This window comes from Apteryx mantelli, chromosome 35, assembly GCF_036417845.1.
Source record: "Apteryx mantelli isolate bAptMan1 chromosome 35, bAptMan1.hap1, whole genome shotgun sequence".
Taxonomy (NCBI): domain Eukaryota; kingdom Metazoa; phylum Chordata; class Aves; order Apterygiformes; family Apterygidae; genus Apteryx; species Apteryx mantelli.
The window spans coordinates 230990-252276 of NC_090012.1; the positions used below are offsets into that span (position 1 = coordinate 230990).

The following is a 21287-nucleotide window of genomic DNA, read 5'->3' on the forward strand; positions in this document are numbered from 1 at the left end:
AGGGGGGGCGTCTGCTTTCGCCCTCTTGTTTATATATATATATATTTTTGTGGGGGTGGGGGGGCGGGGAGGGGGGGTCGGCGCTCGACCCCGGCGGGGGGCAATAAAGGGTCGTGCGGAGCCGTCTCTGCCCTGGTTTTCTCCCCCTGGGGGGGGCAGGTTTGGGCCCCCCCCACGCAGGGTGTCGCTGCTGCTGCTGTTGCCCCCTGCGAGGGGCCCAGGCGTCCGGGTTGTTCCCTTCTTCCCCCCCTCTTCCCCATTTGATGGGGGGGGGGGGGTTGTGCTGGGGCTGGATGTGGGGGGTTGGGGGCGTGGCCAGGGGCGTGGCCAGATGTGAGGGGCGTGGCCAGCCCCCTATAAAAGGGGCCCGTGGGGGGGGGGGGGGGGGGGAGCAGGGACCAGACGCTGCTGAGCACCGGGACGGCACCAGACCCCTGGGACCCCCGTGGCATCTACTGCCCCCCCCCCCCGGGTCCCAGCACCCTTCCCAGGGCCGGGACCCCTCTCCTGGGGCTGAGACCCCCCCTAGGACCCCGGGACCGGGACCCCCCCCGGGACCCCCCCTCCCTGGTGCCGGTGCACGGGGCCATGGCTCCGCTGCTCCTCGCCGGGCTCCTCGCCCTGCTCAGCATCTCCCCGGTGAGTCCGGCCCCGGCGAGGGGGGGGGGGGGGGGGGGGGGGTCCTGGGGGGGGGGGCTTTAGGGGTCCCCGGGTGATATTGGGGGGGCTCTAGGGGGGGTCTTTGGGGATCTGAGAGGGTCCACAGGGGCCTTAGGGGTACCTGGGGGGTGCTGGGGGGGGTCCTTAGGGAACCCTGCAGGGATCTGGGGGGGTCCCTGGGGGATATTGGGGGGCTCTTGGGGGGGTCTGGGAAGATCCACGGGAGCCTTAGGGGTCCCTAAGGGGTGTTGGGGGGCTCTGGGGGATCCTTAGGGGACCCCGAAGGGATCTGGGGAGGGATCTCTGGGGTCCTTAGGCACCCCTGGGGGGGTGTTGGGGGGCTCTGAGGGGTCCTTAGGGGGTCCCCGGGGTCGTTAGGGGTCCCTGGAGCGTGGGGGGGGGGTCTGGGGCATCCTTAGGGGACCCTGGAGGGATCCGGGGGGGTCCCTAGGCTTGTTAGGGGTCCCCAGGGAGCCCTTAGAGGACCCTGGATGGATCTGGGGGGGTCCCTAGGCTTGTTAGGGGTCCCTGGGGAGCCCTTAGAGGACCCTGGATGGATCTGGGGGTGCCTAGGGGGGTATTGGGGGGCCCTGGGGGTCCTTAAGGGACCCTGGAGGGGTCCGTGCTGGGTACTGGGGAGCTCTGAGGGGTCCTTGGGGTCCCCGGAAGGGTCCCTGGTGGCCTCGGGGGGCCCTGGGGGGTGTTGGGGGGCTCTGAGGGGGCCCTTAGGGGTCTCTGGGTGTCCCTGGGGGGGGCCTTAAGAGCCCCTGGGGGAACTGGGGGGCTCTGAGGGCTCCTTAGGGGTCTTGGGGGGCTTTAGGGGGTCCCGGGGGGGTGTTATAGGGCTCTGGGGTGTCCCCAGGGGTCTGTAGGGACCCCTGGGGGGGGACCTTAGGGGTCCCCGGGGATATTGGGGCACTTTGGGGGGTCCCTGGGGTGTTTAGAAGGTAGCGGGTGGCTCTAGAGGGTCCTTGAGGATCCCTGGGGGGCTTTAGGGGGGGTCCCGGGGCTCCTTAAATGATCCTAGGGGGCCCTGGGGGGGTCCCCGGGGGTCTTTGCGTTGGAGTAGGGGGTCCCCGGGGTTATTTAGGGTGGGGGGGGGTCCCTGGGGGTATCTGGATGTGTGTGTGGGGGGGGGTGCCCCAGGGGGTATTTAGGGGGTCCCTGGGGTTATTTGGGGTGGGGGGTGGTTTCTGGGGGTATTTGGGGGGGGTCCCTGAGGATGTTTGGGGGTTCCCCGGGGGGAGGGTTTGGGGGGGCCCCCGGGGGGGTTTCGGGGTGCCGGGGCGCGTGTCCAGCCCTGCCGCCCGCCGCAGGCGCAGCCGGCCGGGGTGCTGGAGCTGCGGGTGCTGGGGGCGCGGGGGGGCGCGGGGGGGGCGTGCGGGGGCCCCCCCTCCTGCCGCCTCGCCTTCCGCCTCTGCCTGCGCCCGCCGGGGCCCGGGGGGGCCCCCTGCAGCCTGGGCGCCGCCCGCAGCCCCCCCGGGCCCCCCCCGGCCCCCGGCGCCCCCCGCACCCTCCGCCTGCCCTTCGCCTTCCCCTGGCCGGTGAGAACCTCTCCCCCCCCCGCGCGCTGGGACCCCCCCCTTGCACCTGGGCCCCCCCGCCGGGATGGGACCCCCTTGCACCCAGCACCCTCTCCGGGATGGGACCCCCCCCCTTGCAATGGGGACCCCCCCCCCCTGCACCCAGCATCCCCCCCGGAATGGGATCCCCTCCCCTGCAGCTGGGACCCCCCCTAGGGTGGGTCCCCCCCCATCCCTGGGCCCCCCCATGGCCCTTTGACCCCCCCCCAGGGAACCCCCCCAATCCTGGAACCCCCTCAACCAGCCCCAGAACCCCCCCCCATGGCCCTGACACCCCCCCCAGGGACCCCCCCCGGGTTGGGCCCCCCCCAAAACAGCCCCCCCCATCCCTGGGACCCCCCCACAGCCCCCCCCCCCCCCGCAGGGCACCGTCTCCCTCCTCATCGAGACCTGGCGGCTGGAGGAGGCCGAAGGCCCCACGGGTGAGTGGGGGTGGGGGGCACCCGGGGGGGGGCTAATGGGGGGGTCCCCGGCGGCGCTGGGGGCCGGGGGGGGTGTGTGTGAGGGTGCTGGGGGGCTGTCGGGGGCTGAGTGGGGGTTGCGGGGGGTGTCGAGGGGGTGTTGGTGGGTGTTGGCGACTGTTGGGGTGCCAAGTGGGTGTTGGGGTGTCGGGTGGGTGTGGGAGAGTGTCAGGGTGTCGGGTGGGTGTTGGGGAGTGCCCAGGTGTCAGGTGGGTGTTGGCGGGTGTTGGGGAGTGTCGGGGTGTTGGGTGTGTGCAGGTGGGTGTTGGGGGGGTGTTGAGTGGGTGTTGCTGGGTGTCAGGTGGGTGTTGGGGTGTTGGGTGGGCATTGCTGGGTGTCGGGGTGTCGGGTGGGCGTTGTTGGGTGTTGGGGTGTCGGGTGGGTGTTGGGGAGTGTTGGGTGCATGCAGGTGGGTGTTGTTGGGTGCCAGGATGCCGGGTGGGTGTTGCTGGGTGCCAGGTGGGTGTCAGGGTGTCGGGTGGGTGTTCCTGGGTGTCAGGGTGTCGGGTGGGCATTGCTGGGTGCCGGGTGGGTGTTGGGTGGGTGTTGCTGGGTATTGGGGTGCCGGGTGGGCATTGCTGGGTGCTGGGTGGGCGTTGCTGGATGCCGGGTGGGTGTCGGGGTGTCGGGGTGCCGGCTGGGTGTCGGGCGGGCGTTGGGGCGCGCTGACGCGGGGCGGGCGCAGGCCGGGGGCGGCTGCTGGGCCGGGCGCGCTGGCGGCAGCGCTTGGCGCCGGGACCCCGCTGGCGCCGGGGGGCCGGGGGGGGGCGGCTGCGCCTGGGCCTGCGCCTGCGCCCCCGGCCCCCCCCCGCCGCCCCCCGCAGCACCCCGGCGCCCCCCCGCCGGGACCCGCCGCGCGGCAGCACCCCGGGCACCCCCGGCAGCACCCGCTGCGCCCCCCGTGAGTACCGGCGCCCTGGGTGGCCCCTCGCCTGTCCCCACCATTCCTGCACCCCTGGGTGTCCCCTGTCATGTCCCCACGTCCCCAGCACCCCAGATGTCCCCTGGCCTGTCCCCACGTCCCCAGCACCCCTGGGCACCCCCTGGCCTGTCCCCACATCCCCAGCACCCCTGGGTGTCCCCAGCACCCCTGGGCACCCCCTGGCCTGTCCCCACATCCCCAGCACCCCTGGGCGTCCCCAGCATCCCTGGGTGTCCCCTGTCATGTCCCCACCATTCCTGCACCCCCAGATGTCCCCTGTCCTGTCCCCACGTCCCCAGCACCCCTGGGCACCCCCTGGCCTGTCCCCATATCCCCAGCACCCCTGGGTGTCCCCAGCACCCCTGGGCACCCCCTGGCCTGTCCCCACATCCCCAGCACCCCTGGGCGTCCCCAGCATCCCTGGGTGTCCCCTGTCATGTCCCCACCATTCCTGCACCCCTGGGTGTCCCCTGGCCTGTCCCCATCGTCCCCAGCACCCCTGGGTGTCCCCTGGCCTGTCCCCACGTCCCCAGCATCCCTAGGTGTCCCGTCATGTCCCCATCATCCCAAGCACCCCTGGATGTCCCCTGGGCTGTCCCCATCATCCCCATCATCCCTAGGTGTCCCCTGTCATGTCCCCATCATCCCAAGCACCCCTGGGTGTCTCCTGGGCTGTCCCTATCGTCCCTGGCACCCCTGGGTGTCCCCAACACCCCTGGGCACCTTCTGTCCTGTCCCCATCGTCCCCATCACCCCTGGGTGTCCCCTGGCCTGTCCCCATCATCCCCAGCACCCCTGGGTGTCCCCTGGCCTGTCCCCACTGTCCCTGCACCCCCGGGTGTCCCCCGTGTCCCCCACCCCCCGGTGCTGATGGGATTCTCCGGCAGGTGGGTGCCGCGGGCATGGGGAGCCCCAGCAGAGCCCCCCCACCGGGGCCGACGGTCACCTCTGCCGCCACGGGGCCACCCACAGCGTGAGTGTCCCCCCCCCCGACACCCCTGCGACCCCCCCATGGCACCCCCGAACCCCCTGATCCCTGCGGGACCCCCCCCAGCACTCCCGGGACCCCCCAGGGCACCCGCCTGAGCACCCCTGGGACCCCCTGAGCCCCTCGGGACCCCTGGGACCCCCCCGGGCACCCTGGGGACACCCCGTGTCACCCCCGGGACCTCCCTGCACCCCCCCCGGTGACCGCGCCCCCCGCGCAGGCCGGCGGGAGCGGCGCGGGGCCGCGGGGCCCCCCCGGGCCGCGCTGCCGGGAGGTGGCGGCGGCGGCGGCAGCCGCGGACCCGGGAGCGGCGCCGCCGCCGGAAGTCGCCACAGCGGCGCTGCCGGAAGTCGCCTCCACGGCGCCGCCGGATGTGGGCCGAGCGCCGCCGGAAGTCGTCGCGGCGCTGCCGGAAGTTCCGACCACAGCGCCGGAAGCCGCCTTGGCGGCGGAAGCGGAGCTGTCGCCCTGCGCCCTCGGCCCCTGCTTTAACGGCGGCGCCTGCGCCCCCGCGCCGCCGCCCGGCGCCGGTTACAGCTGCCGCTGCCCGCCCGGTTTCCGCGGCTTCAATTGCGAGCGCCGCGCCGACCGCTGCGCCGACCGCGTCTGCCTCCACGGTGAGCGGCGGCGGCGCCTCCCGGGGCTCCCGGGCCCGCCTGCGGTGCCGTAATGCGCCGAGTAGCGGGGCCGCACCGGGGCCGCCGACTGGAACGGCGGCCGCAGGGCGGTACCGTAATGCACCCTGTAGAGGCGCCACCTGAGGGGCCATACCGTAATGTCCGCACTAGCGAGGCCACGCACGGGGGCGATACCGTAATACACAAACCAGAGGAGCTACGCACGGGTTAGCTACCGTAATGCCCGCACTAGAGGGACTACACAGGGATTAGCTACCGTAATATATGTACTAGAGGGCCAGGCAGGTGGTGGTACTGTAATACATGCACTAGAGGGGTCATGCAGGGGGCGACACCGTAATATATGGAGTAGAGGGGCCATGCAGCAGTTAGCTGTTGTAATACACGCACTAGAAGGGCCCCACCGTGGCCGGGTACTGTAATGCCCCCAATAGCACACTGGCTCCATACCCAATGGGGTCCCAGCGGCCCTTAGTGCTCCCATAATGTGCCTAATACACACACACACACACACACACACACACACCCCGCTGCTGGGCAGGGAGCAGTAATGTCCCTAATAGTTGCCCACCCTGGGCCGTAATGTTCCTCATAGCTATTACCCTGGGCCATAATGCCCCTAATAGCTGCAACGCTGGACCATGATGTCCCTAATTTCACCCACTCTGGGCCATAATGCTCCTAATAGCAGCCTCTCTGGTCCATAATGTCCCTAATTCTGCCCACCCCGGACCATATTGTCCCTAACAGCTGCACCATGAGCCATAATGGTACTAATACCTGCCACCATGAGCCATAATGTCTCTAATAGGTGCCCAAACCGGGCCATAATGTCCCTGACAGCGCCCATTCTCAGTTGTCCATAACAATGCCCATCCTTGACCATAATGTCTTTAATAGCTGCCCACCGTCTGTTGTAATGTCCCTAATAGCTGTGCAGCTGCCATTGTAATGTCCCTAATAGCTGCAACTCTGAACTGTAATGTCCCTAATAGCTGCCCACACTCTATCATAATGTCCCTAATAGCTGCTCACCCTTGGTCATAATATCCCTACTAGCTGCTCACCATGAGCCGTAATGTCCCAAATAGCTGCCCACGCTCTGTTATAATATCCCTAATAGCTGCCCACCCTCCATCATAATGTCCCTACTAGCTTGGCCCCCAGGCTGGGGCCAGCACGCAGGGGGGCTACGACCCCGGTGCTGACCCAGACCGTCCCACTCAGGCGGCCACTGCCTGGACCTGGGCCGGAGCGTGATCTGCAAGTGCCGGGCGGGCTTCTCAGGGCCGCGGTGCGAGCACAATGTGGACGACTGCAGCCCCAACCCCTGCGCCAACGGGGGCACCTGCGTGGACGGGGCCAACAGCTACAGCTGCTCCTGCACCCTGGGCTACAGCGGGGCCGACTGCCGCCTGCGGGCCGACGCCTGCGCCTCGGGGCCCTGCCTCCACGGCGCCACCTGCTACACCCACTTCTCGGGCCACGTCTGCGCGTGCGCCCCCGGCTTCATGGGCCCCCGCTGCGAGTTCGAGGTGGGGGGGCCACCGGCGGCACCGCGCCGGCCCCCGTCGGCCCCACTGGCCCTGGCGGCCGCCCTCCCGCTGGCCCTGCTGGGCCCCGGCCTGGGGCTGGCCCTGGCCGCCCGCCGCCACCGCCGCCGCCACCCGCCGGCCCCGCGCAGGTGAGGCCCGGCGGGGCCCAGGCGTCTGGACCTGCACCGGAGGGGGGGCTTTTTTTGGGGGGGGCGGGGGGGGTCTCCAGAGGCCCTTGACGAGCCCCTTCCTCTCCCGCCGCAGCCCCACGCCGCAGCCGGGGGAGCCCCCCGTTGCTGCTGCCCCCGACCGGCGGCCGCCCCGCGTCTCCGCCACCCAGGTAACCCGCGCCCCCCCCCCCCCCCCCAAAATATCTGTGTCACGAGCTGGGGAGGGGCCGGGCTGAGCCCTGTGTGGGGCCGGGCCTGACCCCCCCCCCAAAAAAATCTCCCCCTGCTTCCAGGTCTGACCCCCCGGCGACGATGGACTCACTCTGGGGGGGGGGGGGGGGGGGGCTGGACCCTCCCCTGGACCTCCTTGGCCACGCCCCCCTCCACAAGCCACACCCTTTCAGCAAGACCCACCTCTTCCACAGGCCACTCCCCCTTTACAAGCCCATGCAAGCCACTCCCTTTGTAAGCCCCTCCCACTTTCTAAGCCCCTCCTACCTACCCCCTTGTCAGGAAGAGGACACACCCCTTCCCTAGCTCCTCCTCTTCTACACAAGCCCCTCCCTTTAATAGGTCCCGCCCCTTCCAAGCCCCTCCCACCCAAACACCATGAAGCCCCACCCTTCTCAGCAAGCCCCTCCCCTTCCCCTCCCCCAGCACCGAACCAATCAGCAAGGAGCAGCCTTGGGCTGGGGGTGTGTGGCAAAGAGGAAAGCCCGCCCCCTCACACCTGCATCAGCCAATGGGGAAAGAGGTGTGGCAGGGATAAGCCCCGCCCCCTCATGTGGCACAACAACACCCCCCCCCCAATCCGGGGGGCAGCCGGGGGCGTGGGCTGTGAATAGGATGCAAATTAAATGCAAATCATATGCAAATGAGAAGGCGGAGCCTCCTGTTGTTCTGGGGGGGGGATGTGTGTGTGGGGGGGAGACAAGGCCAGGCCGAGGGGGCCCAGGCGTCCGAGGCCCCCCTCCAGGCCCAGATTGGACCCAGGCGTCCGGGGCCGGGCAGAGGGACCCAGGCGTCCGGGCTCCTGCCCAGGCCTGGCAGGGACCCAGGCGTCCGGGGCTTGGCGAGGGCCCAGGCGTCCGGGCGGCTGCGCTGCCGGTTCCCCTCCCCCGCCGCCATGGGTGCTGCCGCCGCCCGGCCCCCCCCCGGCCTGGGGGCGCTCTCCGATGAGACCGGCCGTGAGCCCCCCCCCCCCCCATTCCCCAAAACCCCCGGACACCTGGGCCCCTGGGAGGGGAGGGGGTGGGGGAGGGGATCCTGGACGCCTGGGCCCCTGGGGAGGGGGAGGGGAGGGCCCCCCGGACGCCTGGGCCCCTCCAGGGAGAGGGGGAGGGTGCCCCGAGGGTGAGGGGGACGCCTGGGTCCCTTTGGGGGATTTGGGAGAGGCCCTGGACGCCTGGGCCCCTTCCGTGGGTGGGGGAGGGGCAGCCCGGACACCTGGGCCCTTCCTGGCTCTGCCCTCCCCCCCCCCCCAAAAACAGTGTCACCGGCGGCCCTGATGCGACTCCACGAGCGCTTCCAGGCCCTCGACCGGGATGACAAGGGGCATCTCAGGTGGGGGACCCCCCCCCCCCCAAAAACCCTCGTGCCAGGTGTCACCCATGCGAGGTGTCACCCATGCGAGGTGTCACCCGTGCGAGGTGTCCCCGTGCTGTCCCCAGCCCCGCCGACCTGCAGGCGCTCGAGGGCCTGGCGCTGAACCCGCTGTGCGAGAGGATCGTGGGCGCCTTCTTCCCCGCCGGGTGGGTGCCAGCGCCGCCGCGTCCCCCCCCCCGCCGTGTCCCCCCCCGGCCACCGCGGCGTCCCCTGACCGTCCCCTCCGCAGGGCGCAGCGGGCCGATTTCCCGACCTTCGCGCGAGTCCTCGCCCACTTCCGGCCGGCCGAGGGGGCCCCGTGCGAGCCGGGGGGGCCCAGCAGCCCCGGCAGCAAGCTGCGCTGTGAGTGGCCCCGGGCGGCGGCGCGTCCTCGTGCGGCGTGTGTCCTCGTGCATGGCGTCCTTGTGCATCACGTGTCCTCGTGCATCACGTGTCCTTGTGCATCATGTGTCCTCATGTGTCATGTTCTCATGCATCATGTGTCCTCGTGCGGCGTGTGTCCTTGTGCATGGCGGCCTCGTGCATCACGTGTCCTCGTGCATCACGTGTCCTCGTGCATGGTGTCCTTGTGCATCATGTCCTTGTGCATCGCGTGTCCTTGTGCATCATGTGTCCTTGTGCATCATGTGTCCTTGTGCATCATGTCCTCGTGCATCGCGTCCTCGTGCATGGTGTCCTTGTGCATCGTGTCCTTGTGCATCATGTTCTCATGCGTCATGTCCTCGTGCATCACGTCCTTGTGCATCGTGTCCTCATGCATCATGTGTCCTCATGTGTCCTTGTGCATCACGTGTCCTTGTGCATCGTGTCGTGTGTCATGTCCTCGTGCATCATGTGTCCTTGTGCATCACGTGTCCTCATGCATCATGTTCTCATGCATCATGTCCTCGTGCATCATGTGTCCTTGTGCATCGTTTCCTCGTGCACACACATGTCCTGGTGCATCTTGTGTCCCATGCCCGCATGCACCCCCTTGTGTCCCTTTGCATCATGTGTCCTTCCATGTCCCCATGCATGTGCATGTGTCCTCGTGTGCCATGTCCTCGTGAATCATGTGTCCTTGTGCATCACGTGTCCTCGTGCATTGTGTGTCCCATGCCCACATGCACCCCCTTGTGTCCCCATGTGTCCTTGTGTACGTGCACGCATGTCTTTATGCATCGTGTCCTCATGCATGCACACGTGTCCTGGTGCACCGTGGCCCATGTCCCTGTGCACCCTGATGTCCCCCTGCATCGTGCGTCACCCACGTGTCCTTCCACGTCCCTGCATGTCCTCACGCATGTGCACATGTGTCCTTGTGCATGCACACGTGTCCCAGTGCCTCGTGTCCCCCCACACTGGCACTAACACGACCCCGCAGTCGTCTTCGAGCTCTACGACCTGGACGGGGACGGGCAGATCTCCTACCGCGAGCTGCTGCAGGTAACGTGCCTGCCACGTGGCCGGGGGGGGGGGGGGACACACGTGTGTGCCATGTGCAAGGTCCCCCCATGTCCCCCCCCGTGTCCCCCCACCCCGCACAGGTGCTGCGGCTCATGGTGGGGCTGGAGGTGCCGGACGAGGCGCTGGCGGCCGTCGCCGCCCGGGCGCTGCGCGAGGCCGATCGGAGCGGCCGCGGCACCCTCTGCTTCGAGGACTTCGCCAAGGTGGGGGCCCAGGCGTCCGGGGGGGGCCAGGTATCCGGGGGGGGACCCAGGTGTCTGGGGGCTGGATGAGGGGACCCAGGCGTGGGGGGGGAGACGCAGACATTTGGGGACTGGGTGAGAGGACCCAGGTGTCCAGGGGGACCAGGCGGGGGGGGGGGCCCAGGTGTCCGGGGCACCCAGACATCCAGGGGCTGGATGAGGGGACTCGGGAGTCCAGGGGACCCAGGTGTCCAGGGGACCCAGGCGTCCGGGGTGGCCAAGCATGGGGGGACACAGGCGTTGGGGGGACGCAGGCGTCCGGGGGACCCAGGCGTCCGGGGCCGGCCTCTCGTGCAGGCGGTGGAGCGTCTCGACGTCGATCGCCGCATGAGCATCTGGATGCTGAAGTGATCCCTGGTGGGATCCGGTGGGAGCAGCGCTTCGGCCAATCAGGGCCTGGCTCCACCCCCCTGCACCGCTGCCCCCGGCTCCAGCCAATCCGGTCTGCCTCCCCGCCGCACGCGGCCAATCAGCTTGCAGCTCTGCGCCTCCCCCGGGGGATCCCGTATAAAAAGAATCCAGTCTGAACCGCGCCTCGGCCAATCAGATTTGTCTGGGAGGGAGGGAGGGCGGCAGCTCCATCCAATCAGGGCCCTCGCCGCACCCCTTCCCGCTCCAACCCCCGGGGGCTCGTCCAATGGGGTTGCAGCGCTGCCTGGATCCCAGGGGATCCCAGCACGCTATTGGATAGCGGCGAAGGAGGGGGCTGGGTGCAGGGGGGGGGGGCCCGGACTCCTGGGTCCTTTGTGGGGGGGTCCCTGGGGTGTCCCCATCACAGCGGGGTGACACACAGGGTCCCTGGGGTGGCCCTGTCATGGGGGGGGGGGACACGGGGGCCTTCAGGGTGTTCCCATTGTGGGGGGGGGGCACGTAGGGTCCCCAAGGTGTCCCCAACACAGGTAGGGGGAGATGTGGGGTCGCTGGGGTGTCCCCACTGCAGGGGAGGGGACACACAGGGTCCCCAGAGTGTCTCCATCGCAGGGGGGGTGACACACAGGGTCCCCAGGGTGTCCCCGTCATGGGGGTGGGGGGAGACGTGGGGTCCCTGGGGTGTCCCCACTGCAGAGGAAGGGACACAGGGGGGCTCCAGGGTGTCCCCATCGCAGGGGGGGGTGACACACAGGGTCCCCAGGGTGTCCCCGTCATGGGGGTGGGGGGAGACGTGGGGTCCCTGGGGTGTCCCCACTGCAGAGGAAGGGACACAGGGGGGCTCCAGGGTGACCCCATCGCAGGGGGGGTGACACACAGGGTCCCCAGGGTGTCCCTGTCATGGGGGGTGGGGGCACACGGGGTCCCCCCACACCGGTGCCGGACGACAGGACGCGGGGGCCGGGCGCGGATGACTTTACTGCCAGCTCCCGGCGCGGCGACACGCGTGACGGAGCCCACGCGTGACAGAGCCCACACGTGACGGGGCCCACGCGTGACGGGGACCCACACGCGCGCCGGGGGCTCAGAGCCGGAGGAAGTCGGCGACGAAGACGGCGAGGATCTTGCCGAGGTTCTCGGCGGTCGGCGGGTCCAGGTTGGCCTCGGTGTCCTCGGGCGTGTGCCACACGCGGGGGAACGGCGTGGGGATGAGGTGCAGCACGGGGACGCCTGCGGTGGCGCCCGCCTCAGCCCGCTGCCACCACCGCTGCCACCGCCACCCCGAGGGGGGGACACGCGCCACGCAGGGTTGGGGGGGGTCGTTACCTCGCTGCAGGAAGGGGACGTGGTCGTCCTCGACGGGTCCCGGCGCCGGGCCCGGCTGGAAGTACATCTGCTCCCGGGGGTGGGAGCGCAGCAGCCCCAGGCGGTGCAGCCGCTTCTCTGCCGCCGGCACGGAGCCGCACGGAGCAGCGTGGAGCCGCACGGAGCCGCACGGAGCCACACGGAGCCGCAGGGACGAGCAGGGATCAGCGCGGACGAGCAGGGATGAACGCGGACGAGCAGGGACGAGCACAGACGAATATGGAGAAACATGGATGAGCATGGATGCATACGGATAAACACAGATGAACATGGATGCATACGGATAAACACGGATGAACACGGATGAGCGCGGCGTATCCCTGCTGGCCCAGGATGCTGGGGCTGCGTCCCCGTCCCTTCCCCGTCCCCCTTGTCCCCATCCCGTCCCCTCCCTGGTCCTTGTGCCTGTCCCCCTTGTCCCCGTCCTTGTGCCATCCCTTGTCCCTGTGTCCCCTGTCCACATCCCATCCACATCCTGTCCCCTTCCTGGTCCTCTTCCCTGTCCCCCTTGTCCCCGTCCTTGTGCCATCCCCTGTCCCTGTGTCCCCTGTCCCCATCCCATCCCCATCCTGTCCCCTCCCTGGTCCTCTTCCCTGTCCCCCTTGTCCCCGTCCTTGTGCCATCCCCTGTCCCTGTGTCCCCTGTCCCCATCCCATCCCCATCCTGTCCCCTCCCTGGTCCTTATCCCTGTCCCCCTTGTCCCCAGCCCTGTGTTCCCTGTCCCCATCTCATCCCCATCCTCATCCCCTCCCTGGTCTTCTTCCCTGTTCCCCCTTGTCCCTGTGCCATCCCTTGTCCTTGTGCTGTCTCTTCCCCCTTGTCCCTGTCTGTCCCGCGTCCCCGTCCCCGGGTACCGATGGCGACGAGCTGCAGGAACCAGGCGTGGGTGCGGGCGAAGTGGCTGTAGATGGTGGGCTCGGGGGCGCCCAGCAGGTCCAGCAGCACCAGCAGGCTCTGCGGGGACATGGGGACACGGGGACGGGGGTCATGGCACGCCGGGACACACGCGGGGGGGGATGTGGCCCGTGCGGCTCGGGCGTCACAGCGATGGGGACCAGCATGGCCCGGGCACGGGGACACCGTGGGGACGGGGAACCGGCACGGCTGGGACACCGCAGTGGCTGTGACCAGCACAGGTGCCGCCGTGGGACCAGCACAGCTGGGGACACCGAGGTGGCAGGGACCTGCACGGCCCAGGTGCCACCATGGCAGGGAACAACATGACTCGGTCACCGTGGGACCAGCACAGCTGGGACACCAAGGTGGCAGGGAGGAACGTGGCTCAGGTGCCACCGTGGCAGCAACCAGCACAGTTAGGACACTGCGGTGGCAGGGACCAACACGGCCCAGGTGCCACCATGGCAGGGACCACCAGCACGGCTAGGTCGCCATGGGACTGGCACACCTGGGGACACCACGGTGGCAGCTTCCACCATGACCCAGGTGCCACCACGACACCAACACACCTGGGGACACCACGGTGGCAGCTTCCACCACGACCCAGGTGCCACCACGACACCAACACACCTGGGGACACCACGGTGGCAGCTTCCACCACGACCCAGGTGCCACCACGACACCAACACACCTGGGGACACCATGGTGGCAGCTTCCACCATAGCTAGGACACCTCGGTGGCAGCTTCCACCATGACCCAGGTGCCACCATGGGACCAACACACCTGGGGACACCACAGCGGCAGCTTCCACCATAGCTAGAACACCACAGTAGCAGCTTCCACCACAGCCAAAGACACCATAGTAGCAGCTTCCACCACGACCCAGGTGCCACCACGACACCAACACACCTGGAGACACCGCGGTGGCAGCTTCCACCACGACCCAGGTGCCACCATGACACCAACACACATGGGGACACCACAGTGGTAGCTTCCACCACAGCCAAAGACACCATGGTAGCAGCTTCCACCACGACCCAGGTGCCACCATGGCACCAACACACGTGAGGACACCACGGTGGCAGCTTCCACCATGACCCAGGTGCCACCATGACACCAACACACGTGGGGACACCGCAGTGGCAGCTTCCACCATGGCTAAGACACCACAGCAGCAGCTTCCATCACAACCCAGGTGCCACCACAACCACCCCCAGCTCCGCAGGGCCCCACCGGTGCCCCCGGGACGGGTCCGGGACTCACGATGGCGCCGAGCTGGGTGCCGCCGGGTGGGTGGGGAGCGGCGGCCATGCGGGCGGCCAGGTGCCGGGCGCCGTAGAGCGAGTCGCTGGCGCTCCACTCGCCGAAGGCCTCCTCGCCGTCCAGGAAGAGCAGCTGCAGCGTGGTGTCGGCGCCCTGCGGCGACGGAGGACGCGTCACTCCCGGCAGCGGCGGGGAGGACGGACGGACGGACGGACGGCGGTTACCTGGCGGGCGGCGTGGCGCAGGCGGGCGTCGAGGGCGGCCGCCAGCTCGAGGAGCAGGGCGCAGGGCAGCGCCGAGTCGGTGGCGCCCACGAAGGGGCGGCCGCGGGCGTCGGGCGGCAGCGCCTTGCTGTCGTAGTGGCAGGCGAGGGCGAGGCGGCGGCGGGCGGCGGCGGGCGCCGCCGTGGCCACCAGCGAGGCGAAGGCCACCGGCCCCCGCGGCGTCGCCGCCTCGAAGGCGTCCAGCTCCAGGCGCCAACCGGCCGACAGGGCGCCCAGCCGGGCAGCCAGGTGCTGCGGCGACGCGGGGTCGGCGTCACCGGCGTCCCCAGTGTCCCCCCACCCTCGCCGCGGTGACGGTGACGGTGACACTGACCTGGCGGGCGGCTCGGCTGCCGGCGCTGCCGGGCACCCGGGGCCGCAGCAGGGGCCGCAGGAAGGTCTCGCGCAGCCGCCGCGGCTCCAGCGCCGCCGCCAGCTCCCGCAGCTCGGCCTCCGAGCGGCCTCGACGCCCCCCGGGGGGCTGCGGGCGGCCGCGACGCTGCCTCAGCGCCCCCGGTCGTCGTGTCCCCCCCCCCACCCCGGGGAGGGTGACGGGGACCCCGGGGATGGGGAGGGCTCCGGCACCGGGGGGGTGCGGTTTGGATGGGACCCCCCCAGGGCACCCAGATTTCCCCCCCCCCCCAGGGGCATAGGGACCCCCCCGGGCATGGGGACCCCCCCCCCCCGGGGCACCCAAATCCCCTCCACCGGGGCATGGGGACACCCCCGGGCACGGTGACCCCCCCCGGGGCACCGGGAGTCCCCTGGACCCCCTCAGGGCACTCAGATTCCCCCCACCCCGGGGCACCGGGACCCTCCTGAGGCCTCCCGGGGCACGGGGATCCACCTGGACACACCGGGGGCACCGGGGAACCCCCTCCCCGGGCATGGGGACCCCCTTGGATTCCCCTCCTCCCCTCCCCCGGGCACCGGGACCCTCCTGAGGCCTCCCGGGGCACCGGGACCCTCCCCAGCGGGGCTCAGACCCCCTCACAAGGCCCCCGGGACCCTCCCGGGGCACCGGGACCCCCCAACCCGGGGCGTGAGACCCCCCTGAGGCACCGGAACCCCCTCTCCGGGGCATCAGGACCCCTCCCGTGGCACCGGGACCGCTTCGGACCCCCCCGGGGCACCGGCCCCCCCCCTCAGCTCACCGCGTTCCCGGCGGGGTCGCCCACCGGCGGCCAGGCCGCGTAGAGGAAAGCGGCGGCGGCCGCCAGCGCCAGCAGCACCGGGAGCGGGCGGGGGCGGGGGCAGTGGCGGGGGGGCGGCGGGCACAGCCCCGCCCCCGGTACCGGCACCGGCACCGGCACCGGTACCGGCCGCCCCCTCCCCCCCCCCCGCGCCGCCGCCGCCGCCGCCGCCGCCGCGGGCCCGCCGGGCGCCCCCGGGGCCTGTCCGCATGGCGCGCGGGGCGGGGCCACGCAAGGGAGAGGCGGGGCCACGCACGGGGGGAGGCGGGGTTTAGGCTCGGGGCGGGGCTTAGACCCGCTGCTCGGCCTGTGCCGGGGCGGGCGCGGGGCGGGGCTGTTCGGGGCCACGCCCCCCTCTGGGGGGCGGGGGCGGGCCCCGCGGGCGGAGGCGCATGCGCAGAGACCTCCACGCGCGTGTGCGCGCACACAGGGCGCCGAGCGGGCACGCGCACACCGCGTCACTCGGGCGGGGGGCGTGACCTCAGACAGGACGTCACCTGGAGAGTGACGTCACCCTGGCCCGCGCGGTTACCCCCGACGGGGACATCACCCTGGTTGGGATGTCACCCTGGGTGGGGGCATGACCTCAGACAGGACGTCACCTGGAGAGTGACGTCACCCTGGACCGCGTGGTTACCCCCGACAGGGACGTCACTCCGGTTGGGATGTCACCCCCGATGGGGACGTCACCCTGGACCAGGATGTCACCTTGCACAGGATGTCACCCTAGACCGGGATGTCACCTCGGGTCATCACCCTGGATGGGGATGTCGCTGGGGACAGGCTGTCACCCTGGATGGGGATGTCACCCTAGCCTGGAGGGTTACCCTGCGTGGGGATGTCATCCTGGACGGGGACATCACCCTGCCTGGGGATGTCACCGGGGACAGGTCAACAGGACCTTAACCTCGGACAGGATGTCACCCTGGATGGAGACATCCAGGATGGGGATGTCACCCTGGACTGGGCTGCTGCCTTGCACAGGACGGGATGGGAATGTCACTGGGGACAGGTCATCACCCCAGTTGGGATGTCACCCAGGACAGGATGTCACCTTGGATGGGGATGTCACTGGGGACAGGGTGTCACCCTAGTTGGGATGTCACCCTGGACAGGATGCCACCCTGCATGGGACCTTATCCTGGATGGGGATGTCACTGGGGACAGGGTGTCACCCTAGCTGGGACGTCACCCTGGACAGGATGCCACTCTGCATGGGACCTCACCCTGGATGGAGACGTCACCCCAGCTGGGATGTTGCCCAGGACAGGATGTCACCCTGGCTGGGGACATCAGCCTGGATGGAGATGTCACCCTGGGCTGGGCTGCCACCTTGCACAGGACCTCACCCTGGATGGGGATGTCACCCTGGATGGGGATGTCACTGGGAACAGGTCATTGCTGCAGCTGGGAAGTCACCCAGGAGAGGATGTCACCCTGCATGGGACATCACCCTGGACAGTGACGTTGCTTGGGACAGGTCGTCACCCCAGCCGGAATGTCACCCAGGACAGGACGTCACCCTGGATGGGGATGTCACCTCAGAAGGGACCTTAACCTTGGACAGGACATCACTCTGGATGGGACCTCACCCTGGACAGGGACGTCACCCTGGATGGGGATGTCACCGGCAAGAGGTCATCACCCTAGTTGGGACGTCACCCAGGACAAGACCTCACCCTGCATGGGACCTCACCCTGGATGGAGATGTCACCCTGGATGGGGACGTTGCTTGGGACAGGTCGTCACCCCAGCTGGGATGTCACCCAGGACAGGACGTCACCCTGGATGGGGATGTCACCTCAGAAGGGACCTTAACCTTGGACAGGACGTCACTCTGGATGGGACCTCACCCTGGAGGGGGACGTCCCCCCGTGGCGGCCGCCCCCCTCCGTCCCCACTCCGCAACAACCCTCCGTGACAACCGGCCGCTCGTTTTTCCTTTCCTTTCTTTTCTCTTCCCGCCGCCGCGCTGCCACCGCGTCCCACCCCACCCCACCCCCCCAACGTCCCCCCGGAAGCGTCCCCCGCGGGCCTCTCAGGTGGCGTCGTGGCGGCGGGCGGCGGGCCGGGCGCCCGGCGGCACCCAGTTGTTGTCGTGCAGCCCCACGCGGCAGCCGGGCGCCTCGCGCTCGCCCCGCCGGCAGCACATCCAGTAGGAGCGGCCGTAGGGCAGGTCGTGGTGGTAGGGCTTGGGGTGCCAGCGGCACAGCGACACGTCGCCCCGCGCGTACAGCTTCTTGCACTGCTTGCAGGGGTCGTCGCGGTAGAGCGGGTCGCGGTTCCAGCGCGAGTCGGTCGCCTGCACCCCGAACGTCTCGATGATGGATTTGAAGTAGTGGCAGGAGCACTTGAGGGCGGCCAGCGCCTGCGTGGGCAGGTAGCTGAAGATCTTCACCATGACGTGCTCGGGCAGCAGCAGCATGTACTGCCGCGGCTCCAGCAGCCGCTGGATCTTGAAGCGGATCTCCAAGAAGTCGTGAGAGACGTGCCGGTACAGGCGGCACAGCGAGGAGTCCGGCGGTGGCGGCGGCGGCGGCGTGGTGGTGGTGGTGGGCATCACCTCGGGGCCTTCGGCCTCGTGTGCCTCCTCGGGCAGCCCGCCCGGACCGGGCAGCAGGAAGAGCTGCCCCGGCGGCGGCGGCGGCAGCAGCGGCGGCTCGTCGCGGGACGCCCGCGGCCCCTCGGCCGGCGCCGCCGTGCCGCCGGCCAAACACACCGTCTCCTCCGTCACCGCCTTGCTGCTGTCCTTGCCCAGGAAGACGCACTCGTCCACCACCCCCGTCACCACCACGTCCACGTGGAAGCCGGCGCTGCATTCCCGCGCCGAGGCCACCGTTGCCGCCGCCGCTTTCTCCTCGCCGTCGGGGCGGTCGGGGCCGTCGGCGGCGGGCGAGGCGCCGGCCAGCAGCAGCTCCACGTCGGCGGGGAGGGCGTCGCGGGAAGGGCTGATGAGCTGGTAGAGGTCGCAGGTGATCTTGTCCTTGGCGCCGGCGAGGCCGGGGCCGGGCTGCGGGGCGGCGCGGGCCTCACTGGAGATGCGGAAGGCGATGCGCACCTCGCCGGGCCGCGGCTCGCCACCGCCACCGCCACCGGCACCGGCGGTGGTGGCACCGGCAGGCTGCTGGCGCGACTCGAAGCGAGCCACCGCCTCGGCCACGCGGCGGCACTCGGGGCCGCCGGGCGCCTTGCGCTCGCCGCCCGCCCCGTCGGCCGCCACGAAGACCACGGGCGAGCCGGGCCCGCCGCAGGGCCGGCCGTAGCTCTGCAACGCCAGCGCCGTCCTCTGCTCCACCAGCGCCACCATCTCGGCCACGGAGAGCAGGTCGGCGGCGGGCGGCTCGGCGGGGCGGCCCGGTTCGGCCGCCCGCCCGGCTCCCGCCTTGCCCTTGGCGGGGTCGTGCGAGCGCCGGCGCCGCTTGGCCTTGCAGCTCTCGCCGCCCCAGTGGCCCTTCACCTTCATGGTGCCGGCGCGGGCGCCGCCGCCACCGCCGCCACCGCCGCCGCCGCCGCCGCACTGGTGGGCCACGAAGAAGGCGATCTTCTCCTTGGTGTTGCCCGGCTTGATGACGTACCAGGTGTCGAGGAGCACGCGGCCCTCGTCGAGCGGCGGCGGCGGTGGCGGCGGCGGCGGCGTGTTCTCGGAGCGGGCGGCGGCGGGCGCCTCGGGGCCCTTGGGGACGGCCGGGCGCCTGGCGGGGCCGGGTCCCGGCGGCTGGTTCTGCGAGAAGGTGCCGAAGGGCCGCGGGCACCACAGCTGCACCGGGGCGAAGGCGTCGGGCTCCATCGGTGGGTGGCGGCGGCGGCGGCGGCGCAGCGCCCCGGCCCTGCTGGGGAAGGGGCCACCGCCGCCGCGTCAGCGCCGCAGGGATGGGGATGCGGATGGCAGGAGGGGGACGGGGATGGGGACGGGGATGGGGACAGGGACGGGAAGACGGGGACGGGGATGGGGACGGGATGGGGATACGGATGCCAAGAGGGGGACAGGGATGGGGATGGCAAGACGGGGACAGGGATGTTTGGAGGGGGATAGGGATGGGGACAGGGACAGGGATGACAAGGGGATGGAGACAGGGATGGGGACAGGGACAGGAAGACGGGGACAGGGATGGGGACAGCAGGACAGATGGGGACAAGGATGGGGATAGAGATGGCAGGAGGGGAATAGGGACAGAGAGAGGGACAGGGATGGGGACAAGGATGGGGATAGAGATGGCAGGAGGGGAATAGGGACAGAGAGAGGGACAGGGATGGGGACAGGGATGGGGATGGCAAGACAGAGACAGGGATGGGAATAGGGATGTTTGGAGGGGGATGGGGACGGGGAGGGGGACAGGGATGACGGGGGGATGGAAACAGGGATGGGGACAGGGATGAGGACAGGGATGTCGGAAGGGGAACGGGAATGGGGAGTGTGGGACAGGGACAGGGACTGTGGGAAGGGGACAGGGATGGGGACGGGGCTGGGGACGGGGCTGGTGGAGAGGGCAGTAGGCTGGGCCGTTACCGGGGTGATGGGGTCGTTACCGGGGTGACGGGGTCGTTACCGGGGAGGGGAGCCGTTACCGCGCCGTGACCCCGAAGGCCCCGCCCCCTCCACGCGCCCCACCACGCCCCGCCCACCCGGCCCGCCGGGCCCCGCCCCCTCCACTCACCCCCCCTCCCTCACACACCTGCCCCGAAACGTCCCGCCCCCCCTCGGCGAGGCCCCGCCCCCGCGCGCACCTGCCCGGCGAGGCCCCGCCCCCTCCGCGCCCCTCACCGGGCAGCGACGGCGGCCGCGCGGCTCCGGCTGCGGCGCGCGCTCCGCCCCCTGGCGCGGGCCGCGGCGGGGCGGGCCGCGCCCTTAAAGCGGCCGCGGCGCCGCGCGGGGGGGAGACCCCGCCCGCCGCTCCGCCGCGGCCCTTTTAACCGCCGGCGGCCCCGGCAGCGCCGGCCGTTTGTTGACAGCCGCCTGCATGGCGGCGGCAGCCAATGAGGAGGCGGCGTTCGGGGCATGCCCATATATGGACGGCGGCAAGGCTGCTGCGGGGGGGGCGCGCTGCTCCGGCGCGGCCGGCGCCGAAGGGGGCGGGGCCATGGGCCGTGGGCGGGGCCAAGGGGCGGGGCGGGGCCACATGTGACACCGGCAGGGACCGACCTCGTGTGCCACGGGCATGGATCGACCTCGTGTGACACCGGCACGGACCGACCCCCGTGTGACACCGGTCCCATCCGGCCCCCCGTGTGACAGGAGCTCCCGCCCCGCCGTTACCGGCGCCGCTCCCGCCGCTCGCGGTGCCCCGCCGCGGTAGCGCCGCCGCCGCAGCCTCCCGGGAGCCCACGGGCGCCCCCGGTCCCCACCGCCCGCTCCCGGCCCCGCCCGCCGCCGCCGCCCCTCCCCCGCTCACCGGGCAGGTGCCAGGCGCCGCCGCTCCGCCTCTCCGCGGCGCTTCCGGGTGCCGCGCGCCGCCCCGCCCCCGCGCATGCGCCGCGCAGCCTCATGGGCGCTGTAGTCCGCACCGCGCCGGCTCCGGAGGCTCCGCGCATGCGCCACGGGGCACCCTGGGAATTGGAGTCTGCACTTGCCGAACTCGGAGTCCCGCGCATGCGCCGAGGAGCATCATGGGAGCTGTAGTCCGCACCGGGCCGGCTCGGAGGCTCCGCGCATGCGCCGTGGGCCCCTGGGGCTCCTCCCCCCCCAGGT

At 70.8% G+C, this 21287-nt stretch overlaps 5 protein-coding genes and 1 long non-coding RNA gene across 6 annotated transcripts in view; 3 read left to right on the forward strand and 3 right to left on the reverse strand.

The window, feature by feature from the left end:
* PAF1 (PAF1 homolog, Paf1/RNA polymerase II complex component) overlaps window positions 1–21287 on the reverse strand; it is a 104912-nt gene that overhangs the window by 39135 nt on the left and 44490 nt on the right.
* DLL3 (delta like canonical Notch ligand 3) lies at window positions 589–6940 on the forward strand. Its single transcript, XM_067314394.1, has 5 exons — window positions 589–639; window positions 2608–2665; window positions 3390–3460; window positions 5069–5231; window positions 6480–6940. The coding sequence occupies exons 1-5, from the start codon at window positions 589–591 to the stop codon at window positions 6938–6940; spliced, it is 804 nt and encodes a 267-aa protein (XP_067170495.1).
* LOC136994997 (uncharacterized) lies at window positions 3533–5067 on the forward strand. Its single transcript, XR_010886720.1, has 3 exons — window positions 3533–3605; window positions 4514–4599; window positions 4835–5067. It is a non-coding gene; the product is annotated as an uncharacterized lncRNA (long non-coding RNA).
* On the forward strand, window positions 8012–10778 carry LOC136994998 (calcineurin B homologous protein 2-like). Its single transcript, XM_067314506.1, has 7 exons — window positions 8012–8144; window positions 8448–8520; window positions 8628–8708; window positions 8792–8904; window positions 9926–9987; window positions 10089–10211; window positions 10548–10778. Exons 1-7 carry the CDS (start codon window positions 8084–8086, stop codon window positions 10599–10601), a joined length of 567 nt encoding a protein of 188 aa, XP_067170607.1. The 5' UTR covers window positions 8012–8083; the 3' UTR covers window positions 10602–10778.
* On the reverse strand, window positions 11580–16446 carry QPCTL (glutaminyl-peptide cyclotransferase like). The gene is made up of 8 exons (XM_067314395.1): window positions 16429–16446; window positions 15563–15802; window positions 14743–14889; window positions 14370–14660; window positions 14146–14298; window positions 12839–12938; window positions 11946–12062; window positions 11580–11849 (listed from the first exon to the last, which is right to left on the reverse strand). The coding sequence occupies exons 1-8, from the start codon at window positions 16444–16446 to the stop codon at window positions 11704–11706; spliced, it is 1212 nt and encodes a 403-aa protein (XP_067170496.1). The 3' UTR covers window positions 11580–11703.
* Window positions 17632–21039, reverse strand: FBXO46 (F-box protein 46). Its single transcript, XM_067314459.1, has 2 exons — window positions 20992–21039; window positions 17632–19431 (listed from the first exon to the last, which is right to left on the reverse strand). Exon 2 carries the CDS (start codon window positions 19386–19388, stop codon window positions 17640–17642), a length of 1749 nt encoding a protein of 582 aa, XP_067170560.1. The 5' UTR covers window positions 19389–19431; window positions 20992–21039; the 3' UTR covers window positions 17632–17639.

Bases quoted from the DNA above. Each gene is read 5' to 3' on its own strand.
- DLL3 (XM_067314394.1), top strand. From the start codon at position 589: ATGGCTCCGCTGCTCCTCGCCGGGCTCCTCGCCCTGCTCAGCATCTCC. The intron at 640-2,607 runs GTGAGTCCGGCC...CCCCCCCCGCAG, and splicing joins CCCTGCTCAGCATCTCCCCG to GGCACCGTCTCCCTCCTCAT. The intron at 2,666-3,389 runs GTGAGTGGGGGT...GGGCGGGCGCAG, and splicing joins GGAGGCCGAAGGCCCCACGG to GCCGGGGGCGGCTGCTGGGC.
- FBXO46 (XM_067314459.1), bottom strand. From the start codon at position 19,388: ATGGAGCCCGACGCCTTCGCCCCGGTGCAGCTGTGGTGCCCGCGGCCC.
- LOC136994998 (XM_067314506.1), top strand. From the start codon at position 8,084: ATGGGTGCTGCCGCCGCCCGGCCCCCCCCCGGCCTGGGGGCGCTCTCC. The intron at 8,145-8,447 runs GTGAGCCCCCCC...CCCCAAAAACAG, and splicing joins GCTCTCCGATGAGACCGGCC to TGTCACCGGCGGCCCTGATG. The intron at 8,709-8,791 runs GTGGGTGCCAGC...TCCCCTCCGCAG, and splicing joins GGCGCCTTCTTCCCCGCCGG to GGCGCAGCGGGCCGATTTCC.
- QPCTL (XM_067314395.1), bottom strand. The intron at 14,661-14,742 runs GTCAGTGTCACC...GCGTCGCCGCAG, and splicing joins GCAGCCGAGCCGCCCGCCAG to CACCTGGCTGCCCGGCTGGG. The intron at 14,299-14,369 runs GTAACCGCCGTC...CCGTCGCCGCAG, and splicing joins TGCGCCACGCCGCCCGCCAG to GGCGCCGACACCACGCTGCA.